The sequence below is a fragment of the Salvelinus sp. IW2-2015 genome, linkage group LG1, assembly GCF_002910315.2.
Source record: "Salvelinus sp. IW2-2015 linkage group LG1, ASM291031v2, whole genome shotgun sequence".
Lineage (NCBI taxonomy): Eukaryota > Metazoa > Chordata > Actinopteri > Salmoniformes > Salmonidae > Salvelinus > Salvelinus sp. IW2-2015.
In genome coordinates, this window is record NC_036838.1 from 53,845,426 (window position 1) to 53,863,139 (window position 17,714).

The 17,714-nt window shown below is 43.9% G+C and overlaps 1 protein-coding gene across 1 annotated transcript in view; it reads left to right on the top strand.

Annotated features, from left to right (window-relative positions):
* The window catches only part of cacna2d2a (calcium channel, voltage-dependent, alpha 2/delta subunit 2a), a 320,922-nt gene that overhangs the window by 187,250 nt on the left and 115,958 nt on the right, over positions 1–17,714 (top strand). The window contains 2 exon segments of the mRNA XM_070445771.1: positions 1,519–1,563; positions 15,180–15,321. Of these exon segments, the coding sequence (XP_070301872.1) occupies positions 1,519–1,563; positions 15,180–15,321 (187 nt within the window).

Consider the following 17,714-nt stretch of genomic DNA (forward strand, 5'->3'; position numbering starts at 1 on the left):
TCTACTATTAAAAATGCTATCTTCACATGTGAAACTGCAAATTTGACATGTTTCTTTTTCCATACCCACCACCCGCACCCTTATGTACCGTCTATAAGTGTCTTCCTGTTTACATCCCTCAACTACCCTTCCCCCCCCCTTTCCACATCTTCTCTCCTTGTCCCACTGTCTATCCAGATCATGCATGGCTGCTGTGTAGAGAGAGGAGGCAGAGTGTTCTGGTACTGGAGGATAACGACCATCGGTCTGAAGGGAGAGGACTCTGCTTCTCTGCTTCCCCATCCGGAGGCCCCACTAGGCAAGGCCCTGCCTCATGTTAAGTGTCAATAGGAGTTTGGGTCAGGCTGCGTCTGTCTGTGTGGGTTGTTTGGGGCTGAGCTGAGCCGTGCTTAGCTGATGACTGACTCCCTGATTAGTGCTGGAGGCCAGCCCGGGTCCTGGTTACGGACACATTGGGTCTGGACTGTCTCAGGGAGAGATAGAGACAGTGAGAGAGAGGAGACAGCGAGAGAGAGACCAGCGAGAGAGAGACAGCGAGAGAGAGAGGAGAGACAGAGAGAGAGACACAGTGATGGGCATGTGTGTGTGGTGTGTGTGTGTGTGTGTGTGTGTGTGTGTGTGTGTGTGTGTGTGTGTGTGTGTGTGTGTGTGTGTGTGTGTGTGTGTGTGTGTGTGTGTGTGTGTGTGTGTGTGTGTGTGTGTGTGTTGTGGTGTGTGTGTGTGTGTGTGTGTGTGTGTTGTGTGTGTGTGTGTGTGTGTGTGTGAAGGGCTCTCTCAGCCTCTCCTCTGCTGTCAGAGAATGAGCAGAACTCCTCCACCGCGGGAAAAGCAGTCACTCCAGTGCCCTTGAGAGCGTGTCCTCACCCAGGCTCCCTCCCAATGATATTGAGGCGGGCCCAGACTTATGCCGCACTGTGCCGCACGCAGCCCTGGCGAGGAGGTGGGGGTCGGAGGGAGGGGGCAAGCTCTGGGCTGGGGAGCGTGGGGGTTGTGGGCTTTGGGGGCGTACAGGGAACGCTGCAATGAACTTGGCTTCTGTCCTGTTCTCTGTCTTTTCTTTCTCCTCTGAGATGAGAGGCGCTATTTACCATGAACTCAACAGACAATAAGCAGTGGATGAGAGCTCTAGGGAGCAATGCTAGCTCATTCCACTCTATATACTCATCCTAAATCCAGCTAACAACCACTGCACCATAGTAAATCATGCCATACATACAGCATAGCACTGTATTTACTATTATAGTGAATACCACATTACAACACAACTAGATTGCATCCTGTACTGCATTAGAAAACAGCACGTCTCAGAAACACATTCCACAAAGTTCCATTCCACAATCTTTCATCACACTACCTCCCCAGTGTTCTGTGATGCTGATTATATTCTCATGCTGTCTAGTGTGTCTGAATATAACCTTGATATCTTCATACAGCTACACCAGCAGAAGAGCTTAATGGATATAGTCACTGCTATATCTTCTCTCATCACCTGTCTTTTCACCTTTCTTTTCCGCGCAGGAGAGCGACATGGAGTACTATGATTCGAAAGCGGAATCAGACTATGTGAGTACAGTGGTGTGTGTCCTCCCAGTTCTGCCCGTCCTGCTCCCCTGTACGTCTTGTTGTCCCACTGGTCACAGGCCTCTGGGCTGTCTGTGTGTGTTAGTACGCTGCTGACACTGTGGCTATGAGTGTGTGTGACAGGCCTGGGGCCAGCACCATGCATGTGACCAAGCTCCCACTAACTGTCCTCCCAAGAGATTCAGTCAACCCTGAAGTACTTACCTACCTAACCCCAACCCCTGAAGTACTAACCTACCTAACCCCAAACCCTGACGTACTTATCTACCTAACCCCAAACTCTGAAGCACTTACCTACCTAACCCCAAACCCTGTAGTACTTACCCACCTAACCCCAAACCCTGAAGGACTTACCTACCTAACCCCAAACCCTGAAGTACTTACCCACTTAACCCCAAACCCTGAAGTACTTACCTACCTAACCCCAAACCTGAAGTACTTAACCTACCTAACCCCAAACCCTGAGTACTAACCTACCTAACCCCAAAACCTGAAGGACCAACCTACCTAACCCCAAACCCTGAAGGACCTACCTAGCTACCTAACCCACAACCCTGACGGACCTACCTACCTAACCCCAAACCTTGAAGAACCTACTACCTATCCCCAAACCCTGAAGGACCTTCCTAAACCAAACCCTGAAGGAACCTAACTACCTACCTACCTAACCCCAAACCCTGAAGAAACTTACCTACCTACCCACAAACCCTGAAGGACTAACCTACCTTACACACAACCCTGAAGGACTTACCTACCTAACCACAAACCCTGAAGGACTTACCTACCTAACCCCAAACCCTGAAGAACCTACCTACCTAACCACAAGCCCTGAAGGACTTACCTACCTAACCACAAACCCTGAAGGACTTACCTACCTAACCCCAAACCCTGAAGGACTTACCTACCTAACCACAAACCCTGAAGAACCTACCTACCTAACCCCAAACCCTGAAGTACTTACCTACCTAACCCCAAACCCTGAAAGTACCTACCTACCTAAACCCCAAACCCTGAAGAACCTACATACCTAACCCCAAACCCTGAAGGACGTACCTACCTAACCCCAAACCCTGAAGGACCTACCTACCTAACCCCAAACCCTGAAGGACCTACCTACCTAACCCCAAACCCTGAAGGACCTACCTAACCCCAACTGCACATAACCCCCACCTGTCAAACCTTAAAGTACCTTCACCCCAACTGTCGAGTACCTAATACCTAACTTCAATTTTTAACCCTGTGAAGCCCTTGTGAACTTACCTAACTAACTATCTAAAACTGAAGTACCTAACCCTACCAGTCTACTGAGTATCTTAAACCCTAAATGTCTTCTGTGCATGTGACAGCGACTGCAGCTCCTACTTTCCTCCCAGGATAGGAAAAACCCTGGATTACATACAACTGTGGACGTCAGCAGCACTCTCTGTGGGTTTTACCTCAACCAATGCCCCAATAAATAACCAAGGAACACCCAAACACAAGACAGGATAGTAGGCCTAGACTATACCAAACATACAGTTGAAGTCGGAAGTTTACATACACTTACGTTGGAGTCATTAACACTTGTTTTTCAACAACTCCACAAAAATGTCTTGTTAACAAACTATAGTTTTGACAAGTCGGTTAGAACATCTACTTTGTGCATGACACAAGTAATTTTTCCAACAATTGTTTACAGACAGGTTATTTCACTTATAATTCCCTGTATGACTATTCCAGTGGGTCAGAAGTTTACATACACTAAGTTGACTGTGCCTTTAAACAGCTTGGAAAATTCCGGAAAATTATGTCATAGCTTTAGAAGCTTCTGATAGGCTAATTGACATAATTTGAGTCAATTTGAGGTGTACCTGTGGATGTATTTCAAGGCCTACCTTCAAACTCAGTGTCTCTTTGCTTGACATCATGGTAAAATCAAAAGAAATCAGCCAAGACCTCAGAAGAAAATGTAGACCTGGTTCATCCTTGGGAGCAATTTCCTTGGGAAATTTCCAAACACCTGAATGTACCACGTTCATCTGTACAAACAATAGTACGCATGTATAAACACCATGTGACCACGCAGCCATCATACCGCTCAGGAAGGAGATGCGTTCTGTCTTCCTAAAGATGATGATACTTTGGCGCGAAAAGTGCAAATCAATCCCAGAACAACAGCAAAGGACCTTGTGAAGATGCGGGAGGAAACAGGTACAAAAGTATCGATATCCACAGTAAAACGAGTCCTATATCGACAGCAAAGGAAGAAGCCACTGCTCCAAAACCACCATAAAAAATGCCAGACTATGGTTTGCAACTGCACATGGGAAGAAATGTCCTCTGGTCTGATGAAACAAAAATAGAACTGTTTGGCCATAATGACCATCATTATGTTTGGAGGGAAAAGGGGGAGGCTTGCAAGCCGAAGAACACCATCCCAACCATGAAGCACGGGGGTGGCAGCAACATGTTGTGGGGTGCTTTGCTGCAGGAGGGACCGGTGCACTTCACAAAATAGATGGCATCATGAGGGGGGAAATTAGGTGGATATATTGAAGCAACATCTCAATCTCATCAGGAAGTTAAAGCTTGGTCGCAAATGGGTCTTCCAAATGGACAATGACTCCAAGCATACTTCCAAAGTTGTGGCAAAATGGCTTAAGGACAACATAGTCAAGGTATTGGAGTGGCCATCACAAAGCCCTAACCTCAATCCTATAGAAAATTTGTGGCAGAACTGAAAAAGGGTGTGAGAGCAAGGAGGCCTACAAACCTGACTCAGTTACACCAGCTCTGTCAGTAGGAATGGGCCAAAATTCACCCAACTTATTGTGGGAAGCTTATGGAAGGCTACCCAAAACGTTTGACCCAAGTTAAACAATTTAAAATCAATGCTACCAAATACTAATTGAGTGTATGTAAACTTCTGACCCACAGGGATTGTGATGAAAGAAATAAAAGCTTAAATAAATCATTCTCTCTACTATTATTCTGACAGTTCACATTCTTAAAATGAAGTGGTGATCCTAGCTGACCTAAGACAGGGAACTTTTACTATGATTAAATGTCAGGAGTTGTGAAAAACTGAGTTTAAATATATTTGGCTAAGGTATATGTAAACTTGCGACTTCAACTGTACATGGCTGTACAGTAACTATCGAGACTTCATGTAACGTCGCTATTAATATGAGTCACCTATCAATCCACCTGCTGAGTCCATAATCCTCTGTAGAAGGTATTTTATTTTTATTTAACTAGGCAAGTCAGTTAAGAGCAAATTCTTATTTACAATGACGGTCTACCCCGGCCAAACCCTAACGACATTGGGCCAATTGTGCGCCACCCTATGGGACAACCAATCACGGCCGGTTGTGATACAGCCTGGAATCAGACCAGGGTCTGTAGTGACGCCTCTCGGGAGCCCTATGCAGGGTGTTCTGACAATGCCTTAGTCTGTCACTGGTCTGGGAACAGTTATTAGTCCTTCCAGAAGATGTAAAGGTCACAGTGACTCACCAGTCCTCTTTGTGCTACCAAGCCACCTGATTAATTGGCTATCAGTACCAAATGCATGAATTCCCTACATCGTCCGAGAACAAAAGGAAGGAAGGAATAAGGAGGGAGAGACGGAGGAGAGAGAGAGTGATAGAGAGAGAGAAAGAGATGACGGAGACAGAGAGAGACGGAGAAGAGTAATGGTGGGACAGAGAGAGAGAAAAGAGAAAGATGGAGATAGAGAAATATGTGGACGGACAGAGAGAGGAGCTAGCTATGTTATAAATCACGGCATGATTTTCGTGGTGTGCGGAGGCAGCCCTCCTGTGATTAATGACACAGCACTTTAGGGCCTGTCAACACGTCTAATTGGAGGACATCGGTCATCATTAAAACGGTCACTGCTGAGGCCAAGCCCCTGACAAAACCCATGGCCCACCCCAGCATACCGCTAAAGGTCACCCCCCACCTCCATTGTGTCCAGAACCAAGTGACTGGTTATGAAGTGGTAAGTGAGGGAGCTTTTGGAGGAGTGTTTAGTTTCTCCTCCAGCATCCTCTAACCGTTTGCCCTCTCCCACTGCTTCCTCCTTCTTTTCCCCCCTCCTATTCCTCCACCTCCATCACCACCCTGTGTCCTGTCACTGGTCCACAGTGTTTACTCTCTCCAACTGACCCTTACTCCTGTACCCTCCCTCTAACCTAACCTCTGTCCTGTCTGCTCCGTCCCTCCTCTCCCCATGTCTGTTCATCCAATCATCCCTTTCTCTCCCGGGTTGTAGTGCGTCCCTCCACCCCTCCAGTATAAACACTCCATAATTAGAATGTTCGCCAGATGTTCTGGACTCCATATCTCTCAAAACGTTGAATTGATGGCCTTTGTGGCACCCGAATCCCACAGTACCCTTGGGAACGTAAGTGAGTACCACCACAGTTCGACCTGCCCAAAAGGTGACACTGTCTGTGTCCTCCATCTCCGGTTCTCTGTGTCCAGGCGTAAAAACAGCAGTGGAGGAAGCACTGGAGGGGATTTCTTAGTAGTGGGATGAATAACACCTCATGTTAAAACTATCTTGAGCTCTAGCCCACTAGTCTTGCCCTTATCCTTACCCAACTCTAGCTGCTTATAAACACGGCAAGGTGACCGAGGACAATTGTATGGTTAAACAGTACAAATACGACCTACCCAGATCAATCAAGATGATGAGACACACAAGTATAGGGACAAAGTGGAGGAGCAATTCAGCTGGTCGGGCACGAGGAGTATGTGTCAGGGGCTTCTAACGATCGCAGATTACAAAAAGAAAGCCAGTCACGTTGCGAACACCAACGCCGCGCTACCGGACAAGCTAAACACCTTTTTCTCACGCTTCAAGTATTACGACTCTGTGCTGCCGAGGTGAGCCCCTGACGATAACAAGGGTTACATGCTTACGGTCTCCACGGAGGACATATGTAAGTCATTCAAACATGTTAACCCTCGCAAGGCTGCCGGCCCAGACGGCTTCTCTAGCCATGCCCTCAGAGCATGTGTGTGCAGACCAGCTAGCTGATGTGTTTTCTGATATCTCTCTCTAGCTCAGGCAGTTGTTCCCTCCTTCTTCAAGATATCCACTATCATCCCCGTGCCCAATAAAGGGAAAGTAACTGAACTGCGTGATTACCAACACCTAGCACTCACTTCCGTCATCATGAAGTGCTTGGAGAGGCTAGTCAAAGTCTATATCACCTCCTCCCTCCCCGACACACTCCACCCTCTCCAATTCGCTTACCGCCCCAGACAGATCCAAGGACAATGCAATTGCCATTGCACTGCACACTGCCCTCACCCACCTGAACAAAAGGAATGCATTTGTGAGGATGCTATTCACTGACTACAGCTCGGCCTTCAATACCATAGTGTCGTCTAAGCTCACCACAAAGCTCACGGCCCTGGGACTGAACTCATCCTTATGCAACTGGGTCCTGGACTTCCTGACGGGCCACCCCCAGGTGGTGAAAGTAGGCAACGTCATCTCCTCCACACTGATCTTCAACATGTGGGCCCCACAAGTGTGCGTCCTCAGTCCCCTCCTGTACTCCCTATAAACCCACGACTGCATGGCCTCACACAGTTCCAACTCCATCATCAAGTTTGCTGAGACACCACAGTAGTAGGTAGACCTGATTACCAACTATGACGAGACGGCCTACAAAGAGGAGGTAGGCACTCTGACTGCGTGCTGCCAGGTAAATAACCTCTCCCTCAACGTCAGCAAAACAAAGGAGCTGATTGTGGAATTCAGGAGGAGCCAGGTTGGGCACTCCCCCATCCTCAGTGGAGACGTTAAAAAAATTAAAAAAAATCTCTGAGAAGCTGGAATGGTCAAATCACACGGACACCATGGTGAAGAAGGCATGACAATGACTCTTCAACCTCGACTCTTCAACACCAGTTGTCACAGGAAGGCTAAGAAGATTATCAGGGACCTCAGCCACCCAAGCTACGCCCTGTTCGCGGGCAGTATAGGAGCATCATGGCGAAAACTGTCAGACTAGCCAATCGATTCAACCCCCAGACCATCAGGATGCTGAAAAGCCACCACTAGTCAGTGACCTGCTCCCCCTGTACCCCTGTCCCCCTGTGCATGTGACGAATAAACTCTAATCTAATCTAACCCTGGGCTTTTGAAAATTAACTGTTTTCATTGTCAGGTTCCAATTATAAATCCATCTTACTATGAATTTAATACACACAGAGACACACATGGACACATTAAATGTCATAGGCATGATGTCTTGGTCTGTCTTTTTGGTCCCAGCACCACCGCATTTGCTGTCAGTTCATTCTTAGGAAAGGGGGTTCCAAAAGGGTTCTTTGCAGATGGATAGGGTTCTACCAAGAACCGTTTTGATCAGAAGAACCCTTTTTGGAAGACAAGGGTTCTTTGTAAGGCAAAGGGTTCTACCTATAACCTTTAACATCCTAAGAACTGTTTTTTGAAGAAAGGGTTATTTGATGATTAAAATAATTCAGTCAAGAAGGATTCTTTGGCAGACAAGAAAGGTTCTATATAGAACCATATATACAGTAATATTTCCCAGCATGCTCTATTGCAGGGATAATTTTCAGAATTGTTTGTTTTACTGTAATATCTGTGTTTTTGCATTGATTGGTTGATTAATTTTATGCTACACAAAGATAAATAACATAACGTTTTCTAAACTAATCCAATCGGTAAGTAATTTGATTTATTGCATCCCTTACTGAGATAGTTCTTCAAGTTTAGATGATTGAGGTAGTCTCAGTATTCAATCATCCCTACCCTGCCAGTCATTCCGAATGCAGGTTGCTGGTGATTAACAATTCCACTTGTTGGATATCCTAACTCTGGCTGGATTCCAATAGGAATTAGACATTGCTTTGCAAGCCAGCATAATGTGACTTGCAGGTCTGATGTAACCTGTAAACTAGGAGATTCGTAACACCACTGTGTTAGGGTATAACTAGGCCCTCAAAGAAAGGCCTTATGATATATGTGATGTATTGTCATAAATAATAACATTTTAAAAGCTAATAAGGCTGGTGGAACCGTTCATAGAGGGTTCTAGGAAGCGCCGTCCAAAGATAAAAGGGTTCTCGGTAGAACCCTTCAAAGAAGTTTCTAGGAAGAACCTTTAGATGATACAATTGTCCTTGGTACAACCCTTCATAGAGGGTTCTAGGTAGAACCATATACAGGGGGTTCTTTGAAGAACCCTACATAGAGGGTTCTATAAATAACCCTCTGCAAAGGGTTCTAACCAGCACCAAAAAGGGTTCCCCTATGGGGACAAACTGAAGAACCCTGTATGGTTCTACTTAGCACATATCTTCTAGGAGTGTAGAATAATATGTTATTGATTTTAGAGTTGTATTTTCTGCCATTGTTGGGGGGAAATCTCTCTGCAAGAAATACCCAAATGAAAGAGACAAGATCAGGCCCCCCAATAGAAGATTATTACTTAGGCTTCAGCAGAGAACAGACAACGCTCACTCGGGGTGAAATTGCAATGGTCTGTGTTATGCATTATCTCACTTTGATTTGATACTGTTATTTTGCTGCTAGTGAAATACGTATAAATTGTAAATTATGTTCCAAGGTAAGGATTTGGTTGAGGGCAAGTAGCAGAGATGTTGGCCATCTAGCTGGCAAAACTATTATTATTCTAGCTTGGCATTCCATTTGAAACACAGAGTCATTTAGTGTTTTGATTTTCTTTGCATTACATTACACTGTGAAAACCCAGTTTGTTTCTACTTCAAGGTCTCAGAGTGAGTGACGTCACTAGCTAGCCATTTCACACCGGTTACACTGACCCCTCTTTGACCTTCTCCTTCTGCGCAGCAACCCCAGCAGCTTGGCCAAGGCCAACTGAGCCAACTAGGCTCGAACCATGGACCCTCTGAAAACATCAACAGCTGCCTTCCATGAAGCATCATTACCTATTGCTCCACAAAAGCCGCGTGAAACAACTACTTCAAAGTCTCAGAGCTAGTGATTTCACCGATTGAAAAGCTAGCCATTTCAAACTGGTTGCACACACACTCTCACACACACACACACACAATAATATCAAAAGGATAAGTTGGATCAGGAGCGAGAGATGATTGTAGTCTGGGTGAGCCCTGGATGGGTAAAGGTGTAAATAAAAGAGTCTTCAAAGGTCGTTCCTGGCCTCTTCAACCTTTAATTAAACATTGAGAATGGGGAGATAAAATTAACAATTTGGGTAATGAATCGAGCAAAACAGGTGGTGGATGGCTGAAGAAAATGAACCAATCAGTCTTTCCTGTGTGGATTTATTTAGCTCCTAATTAGAAGCTGCCTTGGTTAATTATGATTGGGCTCTTCGGGGAAAAAGGGCCTCACTGAAATGACAGTCAGGCTGAGGGATAAACAAACACTGGGACGGGACTCCATAGTACGCTGCTGATGCACAAGGGGTTTCTGAAGCCAATCACCTTCGCCGTTATTGATAACTTGGCTTCTCTAAGCCAATCATCTTCACTGTAAATAATGTAATAATTTTCTCTAAGCCAATCACTTTCACTGTAAATAATGCAACCATTTTCTCTAAGCCAATCCCCTTCACCCTCTAACCGAGACTTTTTTCGTAACTAATGCTTCCAGCATTCCTAACCCACTTTCTCTGTATCTGATAAACCATCATCTCTAACCTAATCATCTTCACCGATGAACCAGCAAGTCCTACCTAATCACCCATGCCACCAAACTGCCCTTAACACAATGTACTCGCGTGTTTGAAGGACTGCATCAGTAATCGAGTGAACCTCTCTGATAGACCAACATCCAACTCTAACCCTCTCACCCTTGCTGATGCAAATGAATAAGCATGATCATGAACACATTCATTGTCTTTGCTGTAATATTGCTAGACTAGTATTATATTTGTCACCCAATCTTCAATGTCACTGCCACACAATCCACTTTTACCTTGTCACCAGCAACATTAGTGTTGCTGTTAAAAGCAGCACATCTTATCACGTACCTGTTCCACGTACCTCAACTCATGGTTGAGTGGGGCAGGTTTACATTGGGATGCAGTTGGAGATGATTGACAGGTAAAGAGTGAGAAAACGAACAGGAAGGTTTAGGCAGAATTAATAGATGAGTTGAGAAATAGGAAACCGTTTAAGAGATATAAATTGAAAATGTGGCTGTGGAAGTTTTATTGTAATGTTCTTACTGTCAAATGTGTGGTGAGGAGTGAATAGGGAGAGATAGGACTCAGAGATGGGGGAGTGCCAAGTCTGGTAGATTTTTGTAAGTCTGCATAAGAAAGGGGAAACCTGGTGGAGATTAAAGTGATGACACAAGGGCCATAGCCAGAGAGTATAGCCAGAGAGTATAGCCAGAGAGTGTAGCCAGAGAGTGTAGCCAGAGAGTATAGCCTGAGAGTGTAGCCAGAGAGTGCAGCCAGAGAGTGAAGCCAGAGAGTGTTAGCCAGAGAGTGCAAGCCAGAGAGTTATAGCCAGAGAGTGTAGCCAGAGAGTGTTGCCAGAGAGTGTAGCCAGAGAGTGAAGCCAGAGAGTGTAGCCAGAGAGTGCAGCCAGAGAGTATAGCCAGAGGATATAGCCAGAGAGTGTAGCCAGGAGTGTAGCCAGATAGTGTAGCCAGAGAGTGTAGCCAGAGAGTGTAGCCAGAGAGTGAAGCCAGAGAGTGCAGCCAGAGAGTGTAGCCAGAGAGTGAAGCCAGAGAGTGTAGCCAGAGAGTTAGCCAGAGAGTGTAGCCAGAGAGTATAGCCGGCGAGAGTGTAGTCAGAGAGTGTAGCCAGGGAGTGTAGCCAGGGAGTGTAGCCAGAGAGTATAGCCAGGGAGTGTAGCCAGAGAGTATAGCCAGAGATGCAGCCAGAGAGTGCAGCCAGAGGAGTGCAGCCAGAAGTAATAGCCAGAGAGTATAGCCAGAGAGTGCAGCCAGAGAGTGTAGCCAGAGAGTGTAGCCAGAGAGTATAGCCAGAGAGTATAGCCAGAGAGTGTAGCCAGAGAGTGCAGCCAGAGAGTATAGCCTGGAGTGTGAGTTTTATAACGGAACGTTTGTATCGATTTTTGCTAATGTTTGTCACCTTTGATTTACAATCGTGTATGTGCATGAACTGCATGTGTATGTGTGAGAGCGACACACGCAGAGCGGGAGACAGAGACAGTTGACATATGTCTGATGATGCGTTTCCTGTAAGGTAGCATGTTGTCCTGGTCTGTCACTAAAATGTCGCTATCGTTGACATTCAGTGGACTATCTTCACAACTGTCCCTCTGCTCTGCTCTTACCTTCACTTCCAACAACAGCTTGCAATTGCTTTTTAATAGACAATTAAAGACAGGCCATCGATCAATTCCTGCACAGGGCATGAGGCTTGAATACAAATTTGTGAAAAAACAAACAGTTTTTATCATGTCAAATCCAATGAACCCTTGCTACTCCATTAAAGAGAAATATATGGGCATGTCTCAATGTGTACTGTACTGTATTGTATTGTACTGTACTGTAGTGTACTGTACTGTACTGTACTGTATTTGAGTATTTGTTTTTTGTCTTAGTTTTATTTTTGTTCTGCCTGCCACCACCCTCCTCTTCGGATGTGTGAGTATTTGTGTTATGCACTGACATGTGTCTGTCAGTTTTAGGATTGTATTTTATTACACTTATAATACAGTATGCACAGTATATATGTATTTTGTGCGTAGATTAAGAATTGTGTATGTTTTGGCTTCCCTTTCCTTATGGTATGCTGTGCATGCTACATATTCAGCATTACTTCCTCTCATACCTTCTCATTGGTGGTAATCTCTCCGTGGTCAGATTGTGCGTGTAGACCGAGAGAATCTGCCAGGACTGAARGGGATGCGTGAGATCCCAGCAGCATTAGTTTCGGTGTTGGGGTTTTCCTCACTGGTTATTTGGACATGTCAGGATTGGGCAAAGGCGGTGCTTAAACTCCAGTGCTTCACGCGTGTGCCCACACAGATCGGAGGGTGAAGACTTCATTTTTGCCGGAACTCTGAATTTCTAATACGTACAGTACCTTCAGAAAGTATTCACATACAGTACTTGACATTTTCCACATTCTGTTGTGTTACAGCCTGAATTACATTTTTACCAAATGTTAGTTGAGTCACTGGTCTACGACACACAATACCCCATAATGTCAAAGTGGAATTATGTTTTTCAACATATTTACTAATTAATTCAAAATGAAAAGATAAAATGTCTTCAGTCAATAAGTATTGATACCCTTTGTTATGACAAGCCTAAATAAGTTCAGTAGTAAAAATGTACTTAACAAGTCATATAATAAGTTGCATGGACTCACTCTGTGTGCAATAATTGTGTAAAACATGATTTTTGAATGACTACTTCATCTCTGTACCCCACACATACAATTATCAGTAAGGTCCCTCAGTCGAGCAGTGAATTTCAAACCCAGATTCAACCATAAAGACCAGGGAGGTTTTCCAATGCCTCGCAAAATAAGGGAACCTATTGGTAGATGGGTAAAAATAAAAAAAGCTATGAAAAACAATGAATATCCCTTTGAGGATGTTGAAGTTATTAATTACACTTCAAATGGTGTATCAATACACCCAGTCACTACGAAGATACAGGCGGTTCCCAGAGAGGATGGAAACTGCTCAGGGATTTTACCATGAGGCCAATGGTGACTTTTAAACAGTTACAGAGTTTAATGGCTGTGATAGGAGAAAACTGTGGATGGGTCAACAACATTGTAGTTACTCCACAATACTAACATAATTGACAGTGAAAAGAAGGAAGCCTGTACAGAATAAATATATTCCAAAAGATGCATTTTGTGTGCAAAAAAAGTAATACTAAAAAAAAAAGTTGCAAAACAATTACGTTTTTGCCCTGACTACAAAGTGTTATGTTTGGGGCAAATCCAATACAACACATTACTGTGTACCACTCTCCATATTTTCAAACATAGTGGTGGCTGCATCCTGTTCTGGGTATGCTTGTAATTGTTAAGGACCTGGGAGTTTTTCAGGATAAAAAATAAATGTAATGGAGATAAGCACAGGCAAAATCCTAGAGGAAAACCTGGTTCAGTCTGCTTTCCACCAGACACTGGGAGATTAATTCATATTTCAGCAGGACACTAAGCTACAACACAAGGCCAGATCTACACTGGATTTGCTTACCAAGAAGACAGTGAATGTTCCTCAGCGGCAGTTTTTACTTAAATCTTTTTGAAATCTATAGCACGACCTGAAAATGGTTGTTTAGTAATGATCAACAACCAATTTGACAGAGCTTGAAGAATTTAGAAAAGAATAATGGGCAAATGTTGCACAATTCAGGTGTGGAAAGCTCTTAGAGACTTACCCAGAAAGACTCACAGCTGTAATCACTGCCCACGTGCTTCTACAAAGTATTGACTCAGGGGTGTGAATACTTATGTAAATAAGATATTCTATATTTAATTTTCAATAAATGTGCAAACATTTCTAAAAACATGTTTTCACTTTGTCATTATGAGGTATTGTGTGTAGGTGGGTGAGAAATAAATATATTTAATCCATTTTGAATTCAGAATAAGTCAAGGGGTATTAATACTAACTGAAGGCCCTGTATGAACACAGAAGTTAATCATGCAGCTGACCAAATTACACAAAATTTAACTTCTAGGTTAACGGAGAATTACATTTATGGTATTAGATACAGTATGTGCTATATTTTGTCAGTATTTACCTTGCAGCATATTAGTGAGATCCCTTAGGATTTGGAGGCACAGATAAATGAATAAGCTCCACCAGAGGATGTGTTTAGATCTAACTCCTATTTATTTTCACATGATTGGCTCTTGAAAAGGTAAGGCTTGTCCTCTGTCGATAGCTAATCAAGATTGAATCCTAAATGTCACATTAATAGGAAAAGTTTTACATCCACATTTCTTTTGTCCTTATTTGACATTTGTCACTTTGTGAAAGTAATGTACCGGGCTAACCCAGCTAAATACTAATGGAAGAGGTCATCCTCTCAGTAAACACATTATAGCTCTATAGCTCTGTGTTGTGTGCTAGTGGGTAGACTGCGGAATAATAGACATTCTGTTGTTCTGAATGTCTAACATAACACAAGGCAGCTCCAGCTGGCTTCCTAACCTAACACTGCATGGGCGTAGTGGAGATGCAGCCTGTGTGGGTGGCAGAGAAAGCTGTGATTAAGTAGTGTTGGTTGTTAGTTATTATTGTCAGGCTTAATTTGTGTACCACCTAATGTGTCTGTGATAGCCATCTTGGACACTAATTGATTCCAACTGTTTTGTGTCTACTTTGATACCTGCTGTTGCTTTGTGATGAGGCAAAGAATAGAAGGCAAATCCAAACCCAGCCTAAAAAGCGGTGTAATTGCTGTTTTTGTAGTTTAATCCAGGAGTGTGCATGTGTGCTTCTGTGTGTATGTGTGTGTGCCTGTGCATTCAATCCTTTGTGAGTGTGTTCCTGTTTGTTTGTGGCTTTGCGGGGCGGATATCTGTTTGTGTTCGTCTGTCTGCATTTCCTCCTGTACTGTACTTATCTCATTAACAGTGTGTTTCTTTTTCTGTGTATGTCTCTCTGTGCAGACGGAGGACGGAGATGGGGAAGAGAACCTGATGGAGAACCCCTACTCGATGAAGCTGGAGTTTGTGGACGATCCCAACTTTAAAAACAAGGTCAACTACTCCTACAGTGCCGTCCAGATCCCCACAGACATCTATAAGGGCTGTAAGTACCAAGCTACACAGGCATCCACACACACGATCTGACCTTTTTGGGGAAGGAAAAAAGATACCTAGCAGTTGCACAACTGGATACATTCAACCAAAATGTGTCTTCTGCATCAGAGAGGTGCGGGGGGCTGCTTTAATAGACATCCACATCATCAGCGCCCAGTTGTTGTAGGAGGTTAACTGCCTTGCTCAAGGGCAGAACGGCAGATTTTTCCACTTTGCTGGCTCAGGGATTCGAACCAGCGACCCCTCAGTTACTGGCCGCTAGGCTACCTACCACCCTGTTTTGCTAGGTTACATACAACTTTTTTTATTACACATGTTCTAACAGGATAAATCCTTGAGATGCCTCATTTTGTTTCTGAGGGGGTCCTGAGCTGCGGGGAGAACAGGTCATAATTGTCACGCTCGTCGAAATGAATGGACCAAGGCGCAAAGAAAACAAACAAGCACAAACGAAATGTGACGTTCAGGGATGCTCACAGGCAGCTACACAAAAACAAGATCCCACAAACTAAAGGTGGAAAAGGCTGCCTAAGTATGATCCCCAATCAGAGACAACGATAGACAGTTGCCTCTGATTGGGAACCATACCCGGCCAACAAAGAAATAGAAAAACTAGAATGCCCACCCAAATCACACCCTGACCTAACCAAATAGAGAAATAAAAAGGCTCTCTAAGGTCAGGGCGTGACAATAATAACTCCTGGAATGGAGTCAATGGAATGGTATCAAGCTTGGTTTCAATGTGGTCAATAATGTACTATTCCACTGACTCTATTCCACTGACGTCCTTGACCTCAGCAGCCTCCAATGGTGTGAGCTGAGCACTGTATCCTGCTCCTCTGTGTATCAGTCAACACTTGCTTACTGTAACATAATAGGACATGGCAGTAGTGTTACCACAGTAGCTGTGTGTGTGTGTGACTCTCGTCCTGTGTGTTGTGTGTGTGTGTGTGTGTGTGTGTGTGTGTGTGTGTGTGTGTGTGTGTGTGTGTGTGTGTGTGTGTGTGTGTGTGTGTGTGTGTGTGTGTGTGTGTGTGTGTGTGTGTGTGTGTGTGTGTGTGTGTGTGTGTGTGTGTGTGTGTGTGTGTGTCGTGTGCGCGTGCGCGCATGGATTGTGTGGGCAGATTAGATTCCTCTGTTCTCTGTTCCTGGACACCTCTGTTCCTGGTCTGCCATACCTGGTACCTCACAGCACAACGGGCATAACTCCCTCCTTGGGAGTCATCCACAAATTGACAAAAGTGAACACGTACCTGCTGGGGCTGTAATCCCGCAGTCACCCTTTATTTTCTCTCTAACCAACAAACCAAAATTGGTTCTGTGAAAGTTCCCAGGACATTTGTTAGGTTACGGAAAATGTTCACATAACACAAAACTGTCCAGTTGTGCTAATGACTATAGAATTTTTATATAAAACATTCACCCGGTGTTGCAAGAACATTCCTAGAACACATTTAATCTGTTCTTTAAAGGTTCCCATAATGTTTAATTTGGTTCTAGGAACAGTCTGGTGAGAACATTGTGGGGACATCACAAACTATATGTTTCCAAAACCCCAAAAGTATCCAGTTGTTCGGATGATTCTACAATGTTTCATATAGGGTGCAAAAAACATTCACCTGACGTTACAAGAACGTTCCCAGAACACATTTAGTCTGTTATTTAAAGGGTCCTAAATGTTTCTTGTTGGAAAGTTGTGGAGATATATCAAGAGATAGGTTCCCAAAACACTAAAACTGTCCAGTTGTGCTGACAGTCAGATAATGTTTGTATCAGGGTGCACAAAACATTCCTTTGATGTTGCAAGAATGTTGACAGAACAGCCTTTCTGAGTTCTTTAAAAGTTCCCATAATGTTTAATTAGGTTGTGGGAACAGTGTGTGTACATTGCAAGAGATATGTTCCCAAAACACAAAATATGCTCAGCTGTGATGACATTCATATAATGTTTAAGTTAGGTTGCACAGGACACTCCCTTAATGTTGTAAGAATGTTTACAGAACATGTGGTCTAAGTTCTTTAAATGTTTCTAGAACATGTAATTAAGTTATGGGAGTTGTCTGGGATGTTGTGCGAATATTCTCATATTCCCACAATATTGCACAATGTTCCACCATTTCCAAATAAATCAATTTTCATGACGTTCATAGCATATTTCTTTTAGGTTTAACATAATATTCTATTAATATTCATGCAATTTATAAAATGTTATATTTAAGTTTGACCTATTATTGCCACAACATTCTCAGCATGCACATGTATAGTTCCTTAGAGCATAAGAAATCAGATTGGAATACATCTCTATTATGTTTCTGTCACGTTCCTGACCTGTTTTCTGTTTAGTTTTGTGTGTTAGTTGGTCAGGACGTGAGTTTGGGTGGG